The sequence below is a fragment of the Populus trichocarpa genome, chromosome 7 (genome assembly GCF_000002775.5).
Source record: "Populus trichocarpa isolate Nisqually-1 chromosome 7, P.trichocarpa_v4.1, whole genome shotgun sequence".
Lineage (NCBI taxonomy): Eukaryota > Viridiplantae > Streptophyta > Magnoliopsida > Malpighiales > Salicaceae > Populus > Populus trichocarpa.
In genome coordinates this window covers 5,783,438-5,807,345 of record NC_037291.2, presented here as the reverse complement: position 1 = coordinate 5,807,345, position 23,908 = coordinate 5,783,438, and the positions used below count along the sequence as shown (strand labels likewise).

Genomic DNA, 23,908 nt, shown 5'->3' with positions numbered 1-23,908 from the left:
AATCTATTGAAGGTATAAGATAGGCAAAAGCTACATGTCGATAAAAAAAGGAAAAAAAACATGAATTTAAAAAAAAAGGATGGGTGTACCTCAAACTCCATCTGTATTGCCAGTTAAGCATACAATAATGAAAACTCAAAAATTAGCTTATGATTATTAGACAAAGTTGGAAGTGTAGCTTACTTTTGAAATTTCTAGAAGATCCGCGAGTACATCCAACCTTCCATGTGTCATTATTGAAGAAGAAAATCAGAAAAAAAAAAAGTTAGTGTTGAACCTCAATTATCTTTATTTTGGAAAGGTTTAGCCCATCCAAAACTAGAAGAAATTTTAGGGTAATGTGAAAGATTTACCCAAAAAGGTTGTAAAGGAGAAGTGATTTTTGAGTTTTGAGGGATGTAATAGGGAAGATGCTATTTGGGTGACTAAGAAATGGCTTAAGGAGAATTATCCTCACCTTGAGGACAAAGATCTTAACAGGGGAAGAAAATGTAACAAGATCTTAGTTGCAAATCTTACAAAACGAAAATTGAGAATAAGAGTCATGTAGACAAATAAGAAGAATAATCAGAATGACTAAAAGAGAAACCTTAGGGTTTAAATACTAGGGATCAATGGTGGAGATTTGTAGGAAAATGAGATGATGACACTTTCCCATCTAGTGCTTTACAATCGACCTCTATTCTTTCTCATAAATAACTCTACCATTCAGTCCAATTGGCCTAACCCTTCTTACCAACTTGAACCACATGGTTCAATCCTTTGAATTTGAATTTTAAACCCATTTTATCCGGTTCAATCAGACTACTTAAAGAAATAAAAAGGAGCTAAAACTGAAGTTTCAATTCTAGTCATTTGGAGGCCTAGCCACCTTAATTTGGTCACAAATTCTTTTCTATATTTCAAATTTATCCTTTAATTTATTGTATTTAATTTCCAATCTTTCAATAAAGTTAGCAATTTCATTCCGCAATCTTCATTATTTATGTTACAATTATATTATATCACATAAAATTATAAGTATTTCCTTCTAAACTCACTAAAGTTAGAAAGAATTGTTAGGTAGTTGTTGCCTCATCACAAAATTAGTCCTAAAAATATCTAATTGGAAACAAGCACAACCAAACCTATTAAGTAAATATTTTAAACATCATTCATCATAATTTACAATTAGTAACATGCCTATATTTTTATAGACAATCATACGTATCATTAAAATTATAGTTAAATTGTCGTGTGTATATATCTAATGAGTGTTTTTTTTTTTTAAAAGAGTGTTTTATGAATACAATAAATCCTACTAAAAATATATAAAACGAGATGACATACCCGCGCGCTGCTGCGGGCTTATAAAACAAATATACTTGATAATGTTATAATTGTGAACCAGCGCTAGAAAAGTAATAGAAACTAAAGGTATGATGGAGCCGATATTTCATGACGGAAAAAAAAGTTGTGTTCGTGATCAAAAACTTAGAGACTGAACAAAATGATTTGTAGCAATCTACAGTGTTTTGTAAGAAAAAATACAGTGCTTTAGCCACATGATTTAGCTTTTCTGTTAATAAAAAGAACAAAAATTACAAAGCTAAATTCTTTACCAACTTAATATTAAAACAAAAACCCAACAAAGATAATTTTGGAAGGAAAAAAACCCGTGAGAAAAAACGTTATAGCAATTGACAATATTTTGTGAGGAAACCTACTGTGCTTTCCCCAATAAAATAAAATAAAAATCATTTAGAGAAATATTGAATCAATCCACAGTTTTTTGTGAGAAAAACTATAACGCTTTCCCTATATGATTTAACTTTATTGTAATTATAATTCTTAACCAACTCAATATTCAAAAACAAAATCGACAAAGATAATTTTGGAAAAAATCATAAAACAATCATATGGGAAAACATTGCAATAATTCACAATGTTTTAAAGAAAAACAAATTACAAAGCTAAATTCTTAATCAACTCAATATTAAAAAAATCAAATCGACAGAGACAATTTTAGAAAAAAAAATAACAAAAAAAAACACCAAAAAAAAGAAAAAAAAAACCATGTTGGAAACATTGTAGCAATTCACAGTGTTTTGTGATGAAAGCTACAATGCTTCCCCACATGATTTAGTCTTATTTGTAATTGTAATTCTCAACCAGCTCAATATTCAAAAAAATAAAATTGACAAAGATAATTTTGAAAAAAATCATAAGAAAAAAAAAACCATGTGGAGAGACACTGTAGCAATCCACAATGTTTTGTAAGGAAAACTACAGTGCTTTCCACACATGATTAAAATTTATTACAAAGTTAAATTCTAACCAACTCAATATTAAAAAAATAAAATCGACAAAAATAATTTTTGAAAAAAAATATTACAAAAAGAAGAAAACACAAAAGAAATTGGAAAAAAACCATATGAGGAAAAACTGTATCAATCCATAGTGTTTTGTGAGAAAAAACTTGTATTTACTTGTAATTGCAATTCTTAACCAGCTCAATATTTAAAAAATAAAATTGACAAAGATAATTTTAGAGAAAAACATAACAAAACAGAAAAAAACCTTGTGGGAAAAAAAACTGTAGCAATCCACACTAATTTGCGAGGAAAGTTATATTACTTTCCTCACATATTGTAACTGTAATTTTTAATCAGCTCAATATTAAAAACTAAAATCGAAAAAGATAATTTTGGAGAAAATCATAAAAAAAACAAAAAAAAAACCATGCAGAGAAATACTATAGCAATCAACAATGTTTTAAAGAAAAAAATTACAAAACTACATTCTCAATGAACTCAATATAAAAAAAATCAACAAATATAATTTTGAAAAATAAAAAAATAAAATAGAAAAACTACGTGGAAAACACCGTGGCAATCCACAATATTTTAAAGAAAAAAAATTACAAAATAAAATTTTTAACTAACTCATTATTTAAAAAGTAAAATCAACAAACATAATTTTGGAAAAAAATAATAATAAATAAAAAAAAGAAAAAAGAGGAAAGTTGGAAAAAAAAAAAAGGAAAGTAATTTTGGAAAAAAAAAGGAAAAAATAAATGAAAAAAAAAGAAAAAAGGGGAAAGTTGGGAAAAAAATAAAAAAGTGCCAAAAAAAAAAGAAAAAGTGAAAAAAAAGAAGAGAGGAATGAATGGTGAATTACTATTGTAATCCACAGTGCATTGAGTGTGGGTAAACAACGATTTCCCCACACCCTTAAAAAAATAAAATAGAAAAATTATGTGGGAAAACAGTATATCAATCCATAGTATTTTAAAGGAAAAAAATTACAAAGCGAAATTTTTAATCAGCTCAATATTTAAAAAGTAAAATCAACAAAGATAATTTTAGAAAAAAAAAGAAAAAAAGAGGAAAGTTGGAAAAAAAAAGAAAGTAATTTTGGAAAAAAATTAAATGAAAAAAAGGGGGAAAGCTGGGAAAAAAATAAAAAATTACAAAAGAAAAGAGGAATGCATTATGGATTAATATTGTAATCCACAGTGCATTGAGTGTGGGTGAACAATGATTTCTTCACACCTTTTTGAAATAAAAATTGAAAAAAAAAAGAAAAAAAAAAGAGGAAAGCTGGAAAAAAAAGTAATTTTAGAAAAAAAATAAAATAAACAAAAAAAAAGTGGAAAGTTGGGGGAAAAAATGAAAAAGTGCAAAAAAAAGAAGAAAAAAAACCATGTTGGAAACACTGTAGCAATTCACAGTGTTTTGTGATGAAAGCTACAGTGCTTCCCCACATGATTAAAATTGATAAAGATAATTTTGAAAAAAATCATAAGAAAAAAAAACCATGAGGAGAGACACTGTAGCAATCCACAATGTTTTGTGAGGAAAGGTACAGTGCTTTCCCCACATGATTAAGCTTTATTACAAAGTTAAATTATAACCAACTCAATATTGAAAAAATAAAATCGACAAAGATAATTTTTGAAAAAAAATATTACAAAAAAAAGAAAACACAAAAGAAATTGGAAAAAAACCATATAAGAAAAAACTGTATCAATCCATAATGTTTTGTGAGAAAAAAACTTGTATTTACTTGTAATTGCAATTCTTAACCAGCTCAATATTTAAAAAATAAAATTGACAAAGACAATTTTAAGGAAAAACATAACAAAACAGAAAAAAACCATGTGGGAAAAAAAACTGTAGCAATCCACACTAATTTGCGAGGAAAGTTACATTGCTTTCCTCACATATTGTAACTGTAATTTTTAATCAGCTCAATATTAAAAAATAAAATCGAAAAAGATAATTTCGGAGAAAATCATAAAAAAACAAAAAAAAACCATGCAGAGAAACACTGTAGCAATCAACAATGTTTTAAAGAAAAAAATTACAAAACTAAATTCTCAATGAACTCGATATAAAAAAAATCGACAAATATAATTTTGAAAAATAAAAAAATAAAATAGAAAAACTATGTGGAAAACATCGTAGCAATCCACAGTATTTTAAAGAAAAAAAATTACAAATTGTTTTTTTAACTAACTCAATATTTAAAAAGTAAAATCAACAAAGATGATTTTGGAAAAAAAAGAAAAAGTAAATGAAAAAAAAAGAAAAAAGAGGAAAGTCGGAAAAAAAAGGAAAGTAATTTTGGAAAAAAAAAAAGGAGGAAAGTTAGGAAAAAAAAAGAAAAAGTGCCAAAAAAAAAAAGTGAAAAAAAAGAGGAATGAATGGTGGATTACTATTGTAATCCACAGTGTATTGAGTGTGGGTGAACAACGATTTCCCAACACCCTTAAAAAAATAAAATAGAAAAATTATATGGGAAAACAACATAGTAATCCATAGTATTTTAAAGGAACAAAATTACAAAGCGAAAGTTTTAACCAGCTCAATATTTAAAAAGTAAAATCAACAAAGATAATTTTAGAAAAAAAAGGAAAGTAATTTTGGAAAAAAATTTAAAAAAAAGAAAAAAGAGGGAAGCTGGGAAAAAAAATGAAAAATTGCAAAAAAAAATAAAAAAAAAAAAAGGAATGCGCTGTGGATTAATATTGTAATCCACAGTGCATTGAGTGTGTGTGAACAGTGATTTTCCCACATCTTTTTGAAAAAACAATTGAAAAAAAAGAGAGGAAAGTTGGAAAAAAAAAGTAATTTTAGAAAAAAAATAAAAAATAAATGAAAAAAAAAGTGGAAAGTTGGGGGGAAAAATGAAAAAGTGCAAAAAAAACAAAAAGAAGAAAAAGTGACAAAAAAGAGAGGAATGCAATGTGGATTGCTATTTGTAATTCATAATGTATTGGGTGTGGGTGAACAGTGATTTCTCCACACCCTTTTGAAAAGTTCGGAAGAAAAAAAAAAGTAATTTTGGAAAAAAAGGGGGGAGTTGAGAAAAAAAAATAAAAAAGTAAAAAAAAATGTAAAAAAAAAAAAACACTATTAATTACTATTATAATCCATATTATATTAGATATGGGTGAATAGTGATTTCCTCTTTCGTTTTATGTGTAATATAATAGCCACCCTATCTTTTGATAATTAAAAAATAATAATAATCACAACACCAATATTCGTACGAATAGACTTTTTCTTTAGCTACACATTGATGACTATGATTTCGTGGAGGATACGTGGCAATATTTTACTTGAAGTTCCAACCGCGTAAAATATGTCCGCGTAAAGTCCGTATCGCACGCGCAACTATTACTAGTTTGATAGTTTATGTCCACGTTTATTTTTGCGACAGAAATAATATTCCTATAAATTTTAAATATTTTTACTTAGAGTTAAATTTTTTTAATTTGAATATTTTGATAGAATAATATCAAAATTAAATTTTTAAAAAATTAAAAATGTTATTTTAATATATTTTTAAATAAAAAATATTTTAAAAAAACATATAATTGTTTTTTATATACAATTGATGGTATATTTAAAAAAATTGACTTTGGGTCAAAATGTTGCAAAGGAACAGGATTGCATAGACCGTTAAAGGCTCTGGCGCCATAGATTTCACTCTTATTTCGCTGCTCATGAAATAACAATTCTGTTACAAAAATAGAAAGCAGATAGCAAAAAGAAACCGAAAGTATTTCTTGTTCCGTTCCGTTCTATAGAATCTAACCAAGCGTAACCTAAGCTGCCCTTTTTTGTTCGTTTACCACCGTAAAATTCAAAAGCAAGTGCATTGAAACTTCCTCGGATTCCTCCGTTCTTTCTCGGCGGCTGCTGCTTCGAATAAGAAATTAACACGTTCTGCTTTTTATTAATAAAGTTGCTTCGTAGAAATTTCTGCTGGAGTTTTGTATTTAAATCAAGGTTGTTTGTTTGCATTGAGGAAAGAAAGAAAGGAAGAGAAGGATGGAGAGGTTAGTGAGTGGGGATTTTGATGTGAAAGCGAAGCATTCATCAGAGGAAGCGTTGCAGAAATGGAGGAAGTTATGTGGGGTGGTGAAGAATCCTAAGAGAAGGTTTCGTTTCACTGCCAATCTTTCCAAGCGATATGAGGCTGCTGCTATGCGTAAAACCAATCAGGTTTATAACTTTTCTTCTTCAATTTCTACACTATCATTCCTTCTTCCTTTCTTTCTCTTATTGTAATTGTATAGGCTATGATTACAGTATCTACAGACGTTGGACACTTGGACATATGGGCATGGGCCGAAGGGATTTTGAAAACAAATAATAATAACCGATTCGGACAATGCTATCGAATATGATATGGGAGTCCGAGCAACATAGGGTATACATGTATAATCCTTAATTGAATCATTGATTTCCATTGGTGTATACTAATGAGATGGGCACCTATGTTTTTTATACAAATATTTGGTTTGATTATCTTTATCACATTACGTCCTTAATCAGTAACTTTAATTTGTCATGTTGGTGAATCGCTTAATAATGCATCAGTATTTTTTTTTTTCCCAATGTAATTTGTGGAGCATGAAAATGAATGCCTTTTGTTTTGTGAAAGTGAGATATATATGCTCACTTTTCTTTTTTCTTGTTTTTTCTCTTATATTATATTAGGAGAAATTAAGGATTGCTGTTCTGGTTTCCAAAGCTGCGTTTCAGTTTATCCAAGGTAAGCTTCTTCGGATTTGAGATAATTATGCTTTTTTTTTTTTTTAATTATAAAGTTCTATAGCCTCTTCTTATCTGCTAATAATAGAATGTTCGCAGGTGTCTCCCCAAGCGACTATAACGTACCTGCAGAAGTCAAGGCTGCAGGTTTTGACATATGTGCTGACGAGTTAGGATCAATTGTTGAAGGCCATGATGTCAAGAAGATCAAATTTCATGGTGGGGTAACTGGTGTTTCTGAAAAGCTCTGCACTTCAATCGTTGATGGGCTAACCACAACGGATAGTGATCTACTGAATCGTAGACAAGAGATTTATGGGATCAATAAGTTTGCCGAGAGCCAACCTCGGAGTTTCTGGATATTTGTTTGGGAAGCACTTCAAGATATGACTCTTATGATACTTGGAGTGTGTGCTTTTGTGTCTTTGATTGTTGGCATAGCAACAGAAGGATGGCTAGAGGGAACCCATGATGGCCTTGGAATTGTTGCAAGTATCTTGTTAGTCGTGTTTGTGACAGCTATAAGTGATTACCGTCAATCGTTACAATTCAGGGACTTGGACACAGAGAAAAAGAAAATCATCATTCAGGTCACTAGAAATGGATTTAGGCAGAAATTGTCAATATATGATCTGCTTCCTGGTGATATAGTGCATCTTGCTATTGGAGACCAAGTACCTGCTGATGGGCTTTTTGTTTCAGGATTTTCTGTGTTAATTGATGAGTCGAGTTTAACTGGTGAAAGTGAGCCAGTAATGGTAAATTCTGAAAATCCTTTTATGCTTTCTGGAACTAAGGTCCAAGATGGATCATGCAAGATGATGGTTGCCACTGTTGGGATGAGAACCCAGTGGGGTAAATTGATGGCGACTCTAAGTGAAGGAGGCGATGATGAAACTCCACTGCAGGTAAAACTGAATGGAGTGGCAACCATTATTGGAAAGATTGGCCTTTTCTTTGCTGTAGTGACTTTTGCAGTTCTGGTACAAGGGTTATTTAGCCACAAGTGGCAAGCAGGGACTTACTTTCGCTGGTCTGGAGATGATGCACTGGAGATATTGGAATACTTTGCCATTGCAGTTACAATTGTTGTTGTTGCAGTTCCCGAAGGGCTACCACTAGCTGTGACGTTGAGCCTTGCATTTGCCATGAAGAAGATGATGAATGATAAAGCACTTGTTCGACATCTGGCAGCTTGTGAGACTATGGGGTCCGCAACAACAATCTGCAGTGACAAAACTGGGACACTAACTACTAATCACATGACTGTTGTGAAGTCATGCATTTGCATGGAAGTCAAGGTAGTTGACCAACCTACTAAGGCTGCTAGCTTGGTCTCTGAAATGCCTGTTTCTGCTGTAAAACTTCTCCTGCAATCAATATTTAACAACACTGGAGGTGAGGTTGTTGTTAACAAAGATGGTAAACGTGAGATTTTAGGAACACCCACCGAGACTGCTTTATTGGAGTTTGCCTTATCCCTGGGTGGAGATTTCCAGGCAGAGCGACAAGCTGTGAAACTTGTTAAAGTTGAACCTTTCAACTCCACGAAGAAGCGAATGGGGGTAGTGATGGAACTTCATGAAGGTGGTTTGCGAGCCCACACCAAAGGTGCTTCAGAAATAGTTTTGGCTGCTTGTGACAAGGTGATCAATTCAAATGGTGACATTGTTCCCCTGGATGAAGAATCCACTAACCTCCTTAAGGATACAATCGATCAGTTTGCTAATGAGGCTCTTAGAACTCTCTGTATTGCCTATATGGAACTGGAAGGTGGGTTCTCCCCTGAGAATCCTATGCCAGTTTCTGGTTATACTTGTATAGGGATTGTGGGTATCAAAGATCCTGTTCGTCCAGGAGTCAAGGAGTCTGTTGCAGTATGTCGTTCAGCTGGTATCACTGTACGAATGGTTACAGGAGATAATATAAATACTGCAAAGGCTATTGCAAGGGAATGTGGGATTCTTACTGATGATGGTATAGCAATTGAGGGTCCAGATTTCCGAGAGAAGAGCCTGGAAGAATTGCTCCAACTAGTTCCCAAAATTCAGGTGTCATTTCACTTTCTTGTCTATCGAATATCTAACTGCAAAAAATTTATTGGCAATGAAAAGAGTTTGTCTCACCAAGACTAACAAATAGGAATTCATTTGCAGGTGATGGCTCGATCTTCACCTCTTGACAAACATACACTGGTGAAACATTTGCGAACGACCTTTGGTGAGGTTGTTGCAGTGACTGGTGATGGAACAAACGATGCTCCAGCACTCCATGAAGCCGATATTGGTCTAGCAATGGGCATTGCTGGAACTGAGGTGAGTTTATTCTGGTTCTTTCCAGGAACCCAGCCCAACATCAATCTTTCTGCCATCCATAGAATAGGCAAAACAGTGCTAAAGCATGGCTTTCATGCAAAACATTTTGATTCAGTTGGCCATTTGGATCAGATAACTGTTCCCTGTATCTCTTAAAGATATCATGCTGCATTTTGTGGAACCTCTTCCTTGTACATGGTCTTGCTTATAGGAATTGACATTGTATTAGTGTTAATGTCTACCACATATTTAACAGTTAATATGTGGTCCACCTAAAGGTTGATGAAAAGTTCCTTGATTTCTCACATTGCCCTTTGTTATTTTTCACTGAATCCATTGGCTTTATGTGTTAAGAGCCGAGGTAAGTATTTTTGAGAATCACTAATACGAGAGAATGAGAACTGCATTATTCATAATTTCGTGGGAGTAAGTCAAGCCAAGCAAATAGTGGCCGGTTTGGTTTTAGTCATGGACCTCTAGACTTTTATGGAGTAGAAAGAGGTGCTATTCTTGTGTGTTTTTTTATTCAAGATGATAAGAACTTTTCAGTTCTCATCCATTAGAATTTCCAAAATTATACTGGGTCTTAATGCGGAGTTTGACTAATTGCTATTCGAACTTCAGGTGGCTAAAGAGAGTGCTGATGTCATAATTCTGGATGACAATTTCTCAACCATCGTGACAGTAGCCAAATGGGGACGCTCAGTTTACATAAATATTCAAAAATTCGTACAGTTCCAGCTGACTGTTAACGTGGTGGCCTTAATTGTTAACTTCTCTTCAGCTTGTTTGACAGGTATGTAACCAAGCCATATGCTGCATGTAGCTTTCCATGAATCACGTTTCTGCCTTTTGTTTTGCATTATAGAAACCATTCTCTTTCTTGCCGATAATTACTCGTCAAAATGTTTTTCAGGTAGTGCTCCCCTCACAGCTGTCCAGCTTTTGTGGGTAAACATGATCATGGATACCCTGGGAGCACTTGCACTTGCAACTGAGCCTCCAAATGAAGAACTAATGAAGCGTTCCCCAGTTGGAAGGAAAGGGAACTTTATCAGCAGCGTCATGTGGAGGAATATCTTAGGCCAATCTCTTTACCAGTTTATGGTAATATGGCACCTTCAAGCCAAAGGGAAAGCATTATTTAGTCTCGATGGCCCTGATTCTGATCTAGTCCTGAACACCCTTATATTCAATTCATTCGTCTTTTGTCAGGCAAGCTTTTCTACGAATCTCAAGACTATTAGATTATTTTTGAAGCAGCACTGCAGTCTGCGCGTCACATGTTTGACATTACAATAACAGTAAAATTTATCTTTGACTATCTGAATGCTTAAATTTATCTTTGAATATCTGAATGCTATATGTGGATACCTTAAAACTTTTACGGTAGATTTAACTCAAATGGAAATGTTATATTTCTTACTGAAAAGGATTAAGGGTATACTTGCTATGATCATGAATTAGTTTTACCATCAGAGTGGGAAATATAGGTTAATTAGCATTGTTAGAAGTGTTATTCTCTGAAATTAGAACTTACGAATTCCCTTCTCCTCTTCTTTTCCTTTGGCTCTCTTCTCTCCTAACCCATTTGTTGCTTCTTATGCCTCTGTATGAGCTGTGCAGAAGGAATGAGAATCATGTGCATCACTAGCTAGCTAGCTTCACCTTCTTTCCCAGATTTTATTGGTGATTTACAAGGCTTCATTATTTGCTAAATACAATACAATCCAATAGGTTTCAAGGGCACAGAAAGGCTGTCATTTCCAATTTCTTTAGCGTTGATAAATTTCCAGAAAACCTATTAACGCTAAAGAAATATCACAGCAAGGCTGTCAGTTCTATTGAGAAGGCTATTCATGGATGCCTAATATTCTCTCTCACCTGTAGCAAATATTCTGCTTGTTAATAAAAATCCTTCTCAGGTGTAGTTGATGCATCTCTTACATGATTACATGATGATATGGAATTGAACACTTCATCCATTTTCCTTTGCTGATACTCTTTCCTGGTTAAATACAACCTTAAGTTTTGGCCTAGTATTTATTGCTCGAGTGTATTAGCTCGCTAGGGAAGGCGATAATCATAGTTTGAACTAAGCTTCTAGTTAGCAGTATTTCCAATTCTTGCCTTGATAACTTGCACTAACTAAAAATAACTTCATTTGACTGTGCAGATATTCAATGAGATAAGCTCCCGCGAGATGGAGGAGATTGATGTTTTCAAAGGCATATTGGATAACTATGTTTTTGTTGCTGTTATTGGTGGCACTGTCCTTTCCCAAATCATAATCGTGGAATTCCTGGGAGCATTTGCAAATACAACACCTCTCACTTTCGCACAGTGGTTCCTTAGTGTGCTCATTGGATTTCTTGGCATGCCGATTGCTGCTGGTTTAAAGAAGATCCCTGTATAGATCGCGTTTCAGAGATCCCTTCTAAAACTGAAGTTTGGACAACGGGATTTGAGGAGGCCTTTTCAAGCAATGGAAGACTTGTGAAGTGCTCAGCATGTTGTCCAAGAAAGTTTCTTAATTAGTTTGTTGTCTACGAGACCAGGTGCAGAAATATTATTATCCTAGAAACAGTTTTCCAAAACAAATGTTCCTTGATCCTGACTTTTCTTTTACGTAGTGAATATTCCTGGCAACTAAAAAGATGGCAGCAATTTTTTCTTGAATCTTTTGATGGAATTTTGGTAGGTCTACACTCTACAATCATGTAATTGAACTTCTTCATTCATTCAATCAATGTACTAATTCGAAGTTTTTATTTTTAAAAAAATAAATTGTAATGGTTTTTGTTCGCTGGTTTTGAAATTTGGAGATGCTGCACGCATGTGTTGATGTCTGTGCATGTGAGTGTGGTGGTTTGCACAGAATTTGGTAGGAAATTGTGTTTCAATGACTGCATGCAGCCTGCATGTCACGACATGATCTTTAGATCCATGATTGGTGCACAGGAAAGTTTCATAAGCAGATTTTTTACCTATATTAACCCAAATATACAAACAATTTTTTTTTTAACTCAGTTAAAATTCTAGACAGCATTTGATTTCATAATTAATCTCATAATATAAATCAACATCTTAATACAATCCTCGATACAATTCAATAAATATAGAACACTAACTAGACTAAATAAAATAGTATTAATTACAAGTAAAAAAAAAGATTATAAAAGTCCAATAAAAACAATCACCGACAAAACTATAAACTTAAAAAAAAAAATAAGAGGGTGAGTTCAATAACTTAGTGAGTAAATAAATTTTAATATACACCTATAAGGTAATACAATAATGCAGAATATATACAAATGGGTTTCATAAGCAGGCTATAATAAGAAATAGCATAAGGTAAAGCTTGTTAGAAAATCAATATGCAGTGAGCATAACACTCAAAACTGTAAAATGATCAGTCATCACATGTTAGTGACTCTCCTGACCAATTAAAATTTAGAACTATAATGTGCATAAAGAATAACACTACTATCTATTAGCATGAATATTTTGATTGACATACCATAAGATCATAATCAAACAAAACATAATCATTTCTTAAAGGCTCAACTCATACAATCAACCAAATGATGAGCTATCAATTTAGATATGCATAATATCTCGTATCAATAAATAAATTTCAATAAGTGATTATGCTTCATCATAAACAAAAGATAATGAATAATATATATTTTACAAAAAGCATGATCAATTTCATATTAATAATTCAAATATTTATACTATTCCTGAATATTATTCACTTAATTGACTCAAAAGTACAAGGAATACAAAAGATATCAAAGGAATTTTATTGACACTCATAATATAGATTATCAGGAGTATCTGAATATATAAAAAGAAGATATACTCAAAACGACGTGAAGTAGATAATATAAGAGATTGCAACTTTAAGATTAGAGACCAAAATGTAATTATAAAACTGAAATAGATCCACCTGATTGATCCTAAACATATCATAAACTGACCGAATCTAAAAGAATCTATCAATCCCTACTGCTCGGTCAACCGGTCAATCAAAATTGACCAATCAATCAACCGAAACCATCAGGCAAACCAATCAACCAAAATTGACCAAGATTTCAGAATTCTGATCTACTAATCTCTTTAAAATTATAGATCCTTAAAATTTCAACTTACACCTCAAAAATCCATAACAATTTATTCATCAACTAACTCAAAAACACAAACTTCAAATCCCTAAAATCTTAACAAATTCAAAATCATAATTAATAACAACAATCATACATATCAAAGTATAAATCTTATCTTAAAAATCTATTTTCTCCAACTCTCTTCTCTTTCCTTTATCTTTCCCTCTCTTCTTCTTCTTCTTCTTTCTCTTTCTCTATTTCTCCCTTTCGGTCTTCTCTCTTTTAATTTTTTATCTATTTTTTTTTATTTTTCCTATTTATATTTATCAATTTTTATACAATTACCAAAGTGTCCCTCGCTTATTTATACCTAATGTTTACTCCTATAAGGGCTTTCATGTTAAGTTTATATTTTTCTTTTGAAAATATTACATTCTCCCACCTTATCAAAGTTTTGTTGTCGAAACTTGACAGAAATACTTGAACATTTACCATTTTTATTGAAAAGATAATGATACCCCTCGCGTATTTTTTCCTCGATCTCCCACATCTCTTCCTCACATGAATGACCTTTCTTCTTCACTTTCACTGAAGCTATTTCCTTTTATCTATGTTTATTTTCTTATCGATCCATTATAGCTTCTAGTTACACCTTATAAGTCATATTATCACTCAATTCAACTGGTTGAACTTCTAATACATGAGATGGATCCAACATATACTTTTGTAACATCAAAACATGGAATACCGGATGAATAACTAACAAGTTTGGTGGTGGTTAACCTGTAAGCAACTGCTCCAACTCTCTCCAGAATCTTATATGGTTCAATGAATTGAGGACTTAACTTATCTTTCTTTCCAAACCTTAATACTCATGTAGTCGGTAACACATTAAAAAACACACAATCACCTGCTGAAAACTCTAAATCATATATTTTTTTATCCATGTAACCGTTTTGTCTACTCTGAGTGGTAAGAAGCTTCTCTCTAATCATCCATATCTTCTTTGAGGTAATCTAAATCAATTATGATCTCATTATCTTTTTCTCACTAACCTCAAACCAATAGACCGGTGATCTATACTTCCAACCATATAAAGTCTCATAAGGCGTCATCTTATTGCTAGCATGATAATTGTTGTTGTAAGAAAATTCTTCTAATACTCCTGTAGTCAGTGCTACCTTCAAAAACACACAATCACCTACTGAAAACTCTAAATCACGTATTTTCTTATTTGTGTAACTATTTTCTCTACTTTAAGTGGTTAGAAGCTTCTCTCTAATCATACCACAATCACCTACTGAAAACTCTAAATCACGTATCTTCTTATTAGTGTAACTATTTTCTCTACATTAAGTGGTTAGAAGCTTTTCTCTAATCATACATATCTTCTTTGAGGTAATCAAAATCAATTATGGTCCCATTATCTTTTTATCACTAACCTCAAACCAATAGACCGATGATATACACTTCCAACCATATAAAGTCTCATAAAACGCTATCTTAATGCTAGCATGATAATTATTGTTGTAAGAAAATTCTTCTAATGGTAGGAACCTACTCCAATAAACTCTAAAATACAACAAGCACTAAGTGATTCGATCCAACTCACACCAGAAGATCTGTTAGTAGTTCCACTAGGTCTAATCACTAGGGCTAGGGCAAAGAAGTTCAAGGAAGCCTTTAATTGGATTTTTGAAAATACATGGGACATGATGGACTACAAAGGAGAAACAACCGAAGAAGAGCAAACCTTAAAAATTTTGATTCATATTCAAAATGGGCTTGAGGACCATGGGTTTCGGTCATATGAGTAATTTCAGCATCAATGAGCTTGTTTTGTCAAGTATTTTATGTTTCCTAATCCAATAAGAAAATCATGAATTATTTGAGAAAAGAAAAGCCTAATCTATCAAGGAGATTTAATTGGAAGGAAAAATCATACTCTACCATGGATATCAAAAGAGGCTACAAATTAGGCTACAAAAATCATACTTTATGGTAAGCAACATTATAGGATAAAAATTTTAGAATATTTATTTTATTATTTTCAAGTTAATTAGATAGTTCTAAATTAAGTCAAGTGAACCCATTATGTTATCGTAAATGTTTATTTTCAAGAGTATAAATACTCTTTTTTAAGACTTCATTTTTAGATTTAATTCACATAAGATTTTTGCATATTAAAGCATAGAAAATAGGGATCTTTCTTGCTTGGTTCTTGATTGAGCTACACTCTTCAAATAATTAATCAATCTTCGTTGTGATTTTATACTTCTTGTGTTTGTCTCCAAGTGAGGATGTTGTGTGAGGGTTGTTATTATTGTCTTGGTGCCTTGGGGTAGGTTATCCATCATGTTAAGCTCAATTGTCAATCTTAAGCCTAAATTAGAAGATCTTGAGTTCGTAAATTGAATTATATTCTGCTAGGATTCACATCTGTTGGTATCAATCTAATCTCAGGTTATATCCCTTATAATTTGTCTCTTTATTTTTCTTGATTGCTTGCCATAAAGTTCTGGCTTCTTGATTAAAAAAAAACCTAGTTCTTTTCTTCTTCTTTTTTATTGATAGGGTAAATAGATGGTTTGTATGATTCCTCATCCTCATAATAATTAGGAAGATATGCAAAGTAAAAGCTCTTGGAATCTAGCCTCTTAATTTATCCATCTATGCCCTCCTCGAAACACGTAGATTTAAGAAACCTAACTCGGGAAAAAGCTTCTTACTAGTAAGGGTGATACACACTAAAAGAGCCCAATCTCTGAAATAGAACTTACTTTCCATAATAGTATACTGGTAAAAGGTGTAAGTTATGACTTGATCTATTAGAGTCAGAACACCTTTTTATCTTAAAAGAAATAGTACTCGATGAAACGATCCAGATTCTACATTATGTTATGGCTAAGGAGAGAGTTGCTCCACAAAGTTGGACATTCAGTTTTCTTACAATATTATACTAGAAAGAAAATAGAAAAAAAAGCCTTTAAAAAAGAGCCTTCAACTTATGAGAAATAAGTTTACATAGATAAGATAATTCAGTTTGATGTGTTTTTGATATTGTGATACATAATATTTTTCAAATGTGTTTTTCACTTAAAAGTATATTAAAATATTTTTATTTTTAATATCAGCATATAAAAATCATCAAAAAACACTAAAAAAAAAAAACATCAATTTGATACTCTTTCATGCTAAATATATTTTTAAAATGCACCAAAATACAAGTTAAAACACAATGTCAAACAACCTATAGTCATGACACCCAGGCTGTTCTTGGAATGCGGATCCTGTGCAGTCCAACTTCCTTGTCCAGTTTTGTGCACGCAGCAAACCTTGAGCTTCAGCAATCTCCTCCAGAAATCGTTTCTTTGATAATTACAGTCTAGCCTCGTGTTTGTTGATAGTAGCTGCATCAGCGTTCAAACTTCTCTCATCCATCTCCAGGGGACTTCCACCAGAATTCTTATTGCCTGTATCTGCAGTTTTATCATGGCATTCTCAGTCTGATAAGCTCACAGCAACAAGCACAACTGTTGCACTATTCTTCTAGTCAGGTATTGTATTGAGAAGAGGAAATCTCTCTAACAGTATAGCTCAAGATTCCAGTTTTTTTTTTTTTTTTTTTCTAGTTTGTTCTCCCTCAGACAGGACTCATCATGGTCAGCAGAGTAATTAGTACACTACTAACTGAGGTTTGAGACATCCTTGCCCAGCTTGTACTCTTTGAAGCTATTTCATGATGTTTGGACATGCTGCTAAGGCATTGCAATCGTATGACAGCCGTTTGGTTAAAGAACATGAACCTGTTAATTTATAACGGTTTAATGACCAGGAGTAATTTTGTCCCGTCTCAGAAAAGAACAGGAACGATTTTGTCATTTCATTCAACCTCTGCAGAATGAAATAAAATGGGATGCAACGCATATACTCAGCATAGAATTTAAAATATAAAATTTCTTACAGAAGTTCCATTTATTCTTTCATAGCAGAAAACCTCCCGGTTTCATAAAGATGGTAAAACCAAACATGGTCAAGCAACATCCTGGCACTGCATAATTTCTGCCTTGCATTTTCGTCACTCTGTTCCTCAATCCCTCTCTCGATCTGAGGGTAGATGTCTGGCAGAGAAGCCAACATCATATCCAGTTCATTCCATTCCCTGTCTTCTTCTCCAACTAACTTCACACAGACAAAATGTAGAAGTCCCAATACTACTCCAAAGTCCTTCCTTTCAAGGCCAACAACTGAGCCAGTCAATAAAATCACTCCAACTGCATCCAGAATGTTAAACTTCCCCTTCAATAGTGAAACTATCATTTCCATGAATTTCTTAAACGCACGGAATTCTTCTGGTTCGGAAGTTATATCATCCACCTCTTCTGGGTTAGCTTCTCTTATTTCATAAAGCTCAGTCTTTGCTAAAATTATAGGCCACGATGGATAACCAGACTTAATGCAATCTAATGCAGTTATATATGCGCTTGCTACTTGAGTCTTGTTTAGCATGCACGGAGATCCCAATGCAAGAATCAGATCAGGCAGCCAAGACTTGGCTGCAGCAACCAGGCCTGCTGCAAAACCAGAGCCCAAGTGCAATTCAATTGAGGTGATTAGATCAAGCATATCATTGACAAGATCAAAAGCTTCTGGCAGTAGTGGTGAAGTTTCACTGGTGTCACGAAGGATCAGATTGAGTAACTTGGCTGCATAGCTGAAGGAGCTCTTCAGACACAGAAAAAAATCTTTCAACTCATCCTCCTTAAATTGCAGTTTTTCACTAGATTGGTGCTCTAACGCAAAGATGATGTGTTTTAAATATGCAGACGTAAAGTTCAAGCACCTTCCATGAATACGAGATAGAAGGCCCATTGCAATGGAATCAACTATGAGCTTTAGCACTGCAGTAAGCATCTTCACCTTATTTGACATCCCCCTTTCTTTGGTAGAGAGAGATCCTACGTAATGTTAAAAAGTCATCGTTAAATAAAAGTGATTCCTCTCTCTAATGAAAAACAAAGAAGAATGATGGAGATGATAAAAGCAAAATATTGCATGATGAGATCTCATGTAAGACGCAGATATTCAAATTATAATGCTATTGCAGTCACTAATATTCTAAAATTGAACAGCAGCGCTAAAGGGATGGTGATTTAATTATATACTCTCCTTAATCACTCACCATCATCATTTGAAATAGATGCGTCTGCTTGAGTTTCCCCAATGTTAACTTCTCCGAGCAGCTTATCAATACAATTAAGAAGGTGATCCACTGTCTGGTCCAACACCGTCTGAAGAAAATGAAATTTAGAGGAAACAGAATTGAGAGCACATCAACAAACGTTTCCTCATTCTCAAAAATTGAAGCACGTATGTGAGCAACAGTCACAACTGACAAAGGAGCAGGTACAGTTAAAAAATGCACTCTATTAAAAAAATCCATGAAGATTACAAAGTCTGTTGTGATTACCACAGTTGTAAGATGAGAAAGATATACATGTATATTAGTACAGAACACCTAATGTCTATAGATGCCTACTATTAAAATTCAAACAACAAAAATACTTTCAATTAGCTCATTAACCAGGTCTTAAATCAACAACTGGCAGCTACAAATTATAATGCTTGTATTGATAAGCAACCAATGTCTGATTATGGTCCCCGCCAAAGTGGGATTCTGGGAGGAATATTCAAGAAACACAGTCCCGCTTCAAGATTTTGCATAAAGTGGCAGCTCTAAAGAATTAAACCAGCATGTTTGTGCTGATGGCATTGGGAAAATAGGGGACCATTGATTTCAGGATGTTACACTGTTTTCCATGTAAAGAATGATAAATTCCATTGCAGAACAAGAGATGGAAATTAAATTCAAGGTCTAATGTGAAGAAAAGGGACATTTAAATTTCTTGCAAAATAAAAAATTCAGGTATTGCCATAGAATGCAAGGCTAAGCAATACAAAACTTGCAAAATCACATAAGGATTGAATGATTTATTGGTCAAAGACAAAAATACAAGGGAGAGTCATAGAGAATAGAGACTTCAATAAAACAAAAGTGAAAGAAAAAAAAATACAACTTGCCTCCAAAATTGATGAAGAGTCAGTCCCCTCACTGTTCTTGCTGCCACTATCATCTGTACTAATGCTTATGTTTTGAAGACTCATATGCAAGGCAAGACCTGAATACGCCAAAACAGGTGATGTGTCCATATACTCGCAGGAGATGCAGTGCTCAATGCTGACCTCTGAAATGACCTTCAGAGCAAGAAATGACGATTCTAGAGCTTGGGACCCTAAAATAGCTTCCCGAGAGTCCTTAGAAACAACCAGGTCTTTAATCTGGCAAGCAATTCCAACAGCAATTGAGTAATCATACTCAAAAGTGGTTGAATTTTTCCCACCTACATGCTTCCTCTTGGCTGAGATTTTGACTGAGGACTTGCATTTCTTCCTTTTCCCAGGGGAAACTCTCTGCTTTGGTATTTCAACTCCAAATTTAACATGGCAACGATAGGCAGCTTTTTGCAAAAGCCTTGTTAAAGAATCGAACATATCATCAAAGCCACTATAAGACAACAATAATCTGTGAGCGGACCTTACTTTAGCTTGCATTTCCACATTCTTTGGTAATCCGCAACAATTAGTAACTAGGCTCATGCATTCTTCAACAAGCCCAGCAACATCATCAGGAGAAACAACGGAACAAATGTTGAGTACAGATGGTTGAGCATGCCCAGTGGATGCAGCAGCAAACAAGCACTTTACTTTTCCACCGGTGAAAAACTCTTTAAGGGCATTCTTATAGCAAGGCTCACTGACTAGATTGTTGCATAGGGAGGCAGCGGCAATAAGTAAACCCTCAATCTGATCTGCAAGTAGTTTTTCATTTGACAAAACCAAACCGATCAACACTCTGACAAGCTCCATGAGAGACTTAGGAGATGCCCCCTCTAACATGGCAAATTCACAAAACCTTGCACCAGCCATGGGAGACCTTTTAATAAGAGTAACACAACGATTGCATGCCTCTTCGATGCTAACTTTTGAGGGAAAGTATGATGGTATAAGCAATCTAGTAATCTTCTGTGCAACCTGAGAATGATCATTTGCAAGTGTTGATAATAACACATCTAAACCAACCACCTGCAGTTTTATAATAACAGCCAGCCAATGAGAGATATACTAATATAGTAAGAATAAACTCAACCAAGTAACATGAGAAAGATGCTAAAAACAATACAAAAATGTTAATGCAAAAGCAATACCTTATTAAATTGAAAGGATCGGATATCCCTTATAAGGAGGAGGAGATCCATGACAGCAGCACGACTAGAAAGAGCACTATCCAGGATCAGATGCCCCAATCTTGGTAGAAGAACTTTAAGAATTTCATGAGACTGTGGATTTCCAAGCAAATAAATGGTGCCATTCACCGTCGAAAGCCTAACCTCATTGCATATATCGTGTGACATGTCATCAAATATTTTTGTAAGCAGCTTTGTAATGGTTGATGAGGGGATGATTTCCCAAAATAAATGAAGGACACGAAAACAACCTTCTACTGCAACAACTCTTACATCTGGACAATCGTCCATGATCAATCTCTCCATTAAAAAGAACTGCTTATCAAGCAGTGTATCTTTTACTTCTTTCATGGCATCAGGATCTTCAAGAGGGAAAAAATCTAAAAGTAAATGCAATGCATTAAGACGAACATTTGAATTGGCAACCTGTCAAAACGTGCATAGAACAATCTCATAATTCTTTAATCAAATTATCTAAACCAACCAATAATGAATTAGATATGTTGAAAAGAACAATTGCATCCTTAAGATCAATTGTGTATGAGCAACAGCTACCAAGTTAATATTACATTTATTTCACATGCCAACACAAATTGCTATATGCTAGTTAATAATTTATTCCAAACAGATATATTATCATGAAATTCAAGTTTACATGGGATAAAAGAATTGGTTTACCTGGAGGGACCGAAATATCACAGGCTCGGCAAGCCGAAAAAGCAACTTTTCAACCCCATCAGTAATCCTTTGACTAACAAACCCACCCAAAACCCTCCTAACAGAAGCTGCAAACACCCTGGAATTCGCATATATCGAGCCCTCAATCAAACCCTGTAGGAACCCACCCTCAAACTCCTCCTTCAAAACCCCATCAACCCCTTTCCATGCCCGAAACAACACCACTCCATATGCTTCCAGGATGGACTTCCTACCAAATGCAATCTGAGACTTTATCATCGCCAATGCCTCCTTCATTAACTGCATACTCAACCCAAAAATAAACCCCAAGAACTTCCTCCCATCCTCAGTCTTCAAATAAATCGGCGCGATCACAGTCCGAATCAACAACATCTTCAAATCCTCAATGCTCTCATCCTCGAAATCAAACAAAGTAAAAGCCTCACGTAAAGCATAAACTCTATGAACGTCCACTTTCTTCTTCAATGTCAAAGACCGCGAAACCAGAAATGGTAAAGACTGTGAAATCAACATTTCTCTCCCCTGTAAATTCTCCCTCCAATAAACCTCACATAAATTCGATATCTCCAACAACAAACTCGAATCCGACTCAAAAAAGACCAAATTGTCATGAAGCAACTGAACAGATGGCAACAGATCCCGAGGCGAAAACACCTTCTTGGGATGCGAAACGCATAGAAAAGCAACGTGAGCAAGAAGGTGGAGCTTCTCGAGATTATGTTGTTGTGGTTGTTTGTGGAGGTTGAGAGTGGCTTCTTCATCCGTATTATTTTTACGGCCGGATCGACGGCGTTTTTTAGAGGGAGGGGGGCTGGTGGGGTGGCGGAAGGAAAGGATAGAATCGGAAATGAAAGTATGCAGAGAGGGGAGGAGAGAGGAAGATAGAGGAGAAGAGGAGGGGATAGAGTGGATTAAGGATTTGAGTGTTCGTTTTGAGGATTTGACTTTGAGATTGAGTTCTGTGGCTGCGGAGAGGAATTCCTGCGGCGATGAGTTATGGAGAGAAGACGGATGACAATGCCTCTTCTCCATGGAGGGAGAAACTTGGGATTCTAGAATTAGTAAAGGGAGTTAGAGGATAGAAATAAATGGAGGGATTGTTTGTCTTTGTTGTCTGGATCTGTTCATATTTCAAATCAAGGGTTCGGTTTCAAATTCTCAAAGCCTCCCGCCTATTACAGCATGCCTTAGTTTCTTTGATGAAGAAAAGACACAAAATATTTTTATGGGTTTTTGTTTTATTAAGCTCTATTGCGTTGGGTGAAAAATAAATTTTTTTTAAGTGGTTTTCAAGAAAAATAAAAATTAAAAAGTGAATTATTTTATAATATTTGGTAGTATTATAAAAAATAAATTGAAAAATATTTTTTAATGTTTGACTATATCATAAAAAATAAATTGAAAAATAACTTGTTAATATTTTTAAAAATATTTATTAAAATAATGAGAAATAAATCTTACAGATTAAAAAGTTGGATGAGAATGAAATTGTAAAAAATAATTTAATTTTATAAATTATCTCAAATAAAATAAATAATAATCAAAATAATAGAGATCAAATCTAACAGATAAAAAAAGTTGAAAGACGATGAAATTTAAAAAATATATAATTTCATAAACTATTTCAAATAATTTTTAACTACTTCTTCTTTATCTTTTCTACAAATCTTCTTTTGAAGTTAAAATTATTTAATAATTTTTATAAGCTTGTAATGTAAGAAATAAAGTAATAATTAATTTGTAAGAAATTATATAAAAATCAACAAATAATTTTATGTGTATTAGGTTCATATATTATGTTTCATGAAATAATCAACTTTATTTCAAGATTATGGTATTATCATGTGGTTTTAAAATATTTATTTAATCAAAGAATTTAATTTTACAGCATCCAATATTTAAATAAAAGATCAAATAGCTTTCCATGTCTATGTCTAGCTTTTAGAAAAATAAAATAAATAAATAAATAAAAGAGAGAGAGAGAAAACTGTAATTTTCTTCTTGTTAATCATATGCAAACCATCTTCTTCTTTTTTATGGTAGCAAGCTAATACTTTCTCTCACCTAACTTCTCTTTTCTACCAATTATTAGAGACCAAAATACAAATCAGATAAAATATTATTATTTAAACATAAATATTATAACACATTAGGGATTGAAATATAAAACAAACACTACTAAAAAAAATGTGTTTGCTAAGAACATTGTAATTGAATTTTAGAATTGTAAAATTTTTGCTCTTGGATATTTTATAAATATTTTGTTTGTTTTTAATTTCATTATTTAATCTCAATTTTTATATATTATATTTTTCAAATTGGTCCTAATTTTTTTGACTTTTATTTTTTTTCTTGGCTCTTTTTGTAAAAGTTTATTTTTTATCTCAATCTCATTCTTCTATCAAAATTAATGGTATATTATTTTTACCAATTTG

The 23,908-nt window shown here is 33.2% G+C and overlaps 2 protein-coding genes across 6 annotated transcripts; one reads left to right on the top strand and one right to left on the bottom strand.

Annotated features, from left to right (window-relative positions):
• The first annotated feature begins 6,021 nt into the window (after positions 1-6,021).
• LOC18101104 (calcium-transporting ATPase 2, plasma membrane-type) lies at positions 6,022-12,166 on the top strand. 4 transcript variants are annotated; one of them, XM_024605319.2, is made up of 7 exons: positions 6,027-6,494; positions 6,993-7,047; positions 7,146-9,097; positions 9,203-9,361; positions 9,986-10,157; positions 10,278-10,576; positions 11,538-12,166. In XM_024605319.2, the coding sequence occupies exons 1-7, from the start codon at positions 6,321-6,323 to the stop codon at positions 11,775-11,777; spliced, it is 3,051 nt and encodes a 1,016-aa protein (XP_024461087.2). In that variant the 5' UTR covers positions 6,027-6,320; the 3' UTR covers positions 11,778-12,166. The 4 variants fall into 4 exon arrangements, with proteins under 4 accessions (XP_024461089.1, XP_024461087.2, XP_024461088.2 ...); XM_024605320.2 differs by having other exon boundaries at positions 6,405-6,494; positions 7,135-9,097; XM_052454312.1 differs by lacking the exon at positions 6,027-6,494 and adding an exon at positions 6,590-6,702.
• A 4,392-nt stretch (positions 12,167-16,558) lies between these two features.
• On the bottom strand, positions 16,559-22,683 carry LOC18101106 (uncharacterized). 2 transcript variants are annotated; one of them, XM_024604983.2, is made up of 6 exons: positions 21,453-22,683; positions 20,736-21,200; positions 19,552-20,613; positions 18,653-18,761; positions 17,435-18,428; positions 16,559-17,276 (listed from the first exon to the last, which is right to left on the bottom strand). In XM_024604983.2, exons 1-5 carry the CDS (start codon positions 22,503-22,505, stop codon positions 17,446-17,448), a joined length of 3,672 nt encoding a protein of 1,223 aa, XP_024460751.2. In that variant the 5' UTR covers positions 22,506-22,683; the 3' UTR covers positions 16,559-17,276; positions 17,435-17,445. The 2 variants fall into 2 exon arrangements, with proteins under 2 accessions (XP_024460751.2, XP_024460750.2); XM_024604982.2 differs by lacking the exon at positions 16,559-17,276 and having other exon boundaries at positions 17,373-18,428.
• Positions 22,684-23,908: the final 1,225 nt, after the last annotated feature.

Coding starts and splice junctions, on each gene's coding strand:
- LOC18101104 (XM_024605319.2), top strand. CDS start 6,321: ATGGAGAGGTTAGTGAGTGGGGATTTTGATGTGAAAGCGAAGCATTCA. Junction 7,048..7,145: donor TGCGTTTCAGTTTATCCAAG/GTAAGCTTCTTC, acceptor GAATGTTCGCAG/GTGTCTCCCCAAGCGACTAT. Junction 9,362..9,985: donor TGGGCATTGCTGGAACTGAG/GTGAGTTTATTC, acceptor TTCGAACTTCAG/GTGGCTAAAGAGAGTGCTGA.
- LOC18101106 (XM_024604983.2), bottom strand. CDS start 22,505: ATGGAGAAGAGGCATTGTCATCCGTCTTCTCTCCATAACTCATCGCCG. Junction 20,614..20,735: donor GATCCTTTCAATTTAATAAG/GTATTGCTTTTG, acceptor ATAAAACTGCAG/GTGGTTGGTTTAGATGTGTT. Junction 18,429..18,652: donor ATCTATTTCAAATGATGATG/GTGAGTGATTAA, acceptor AACATTACGTAG/GATCTCTCTCTACCAAAGAA.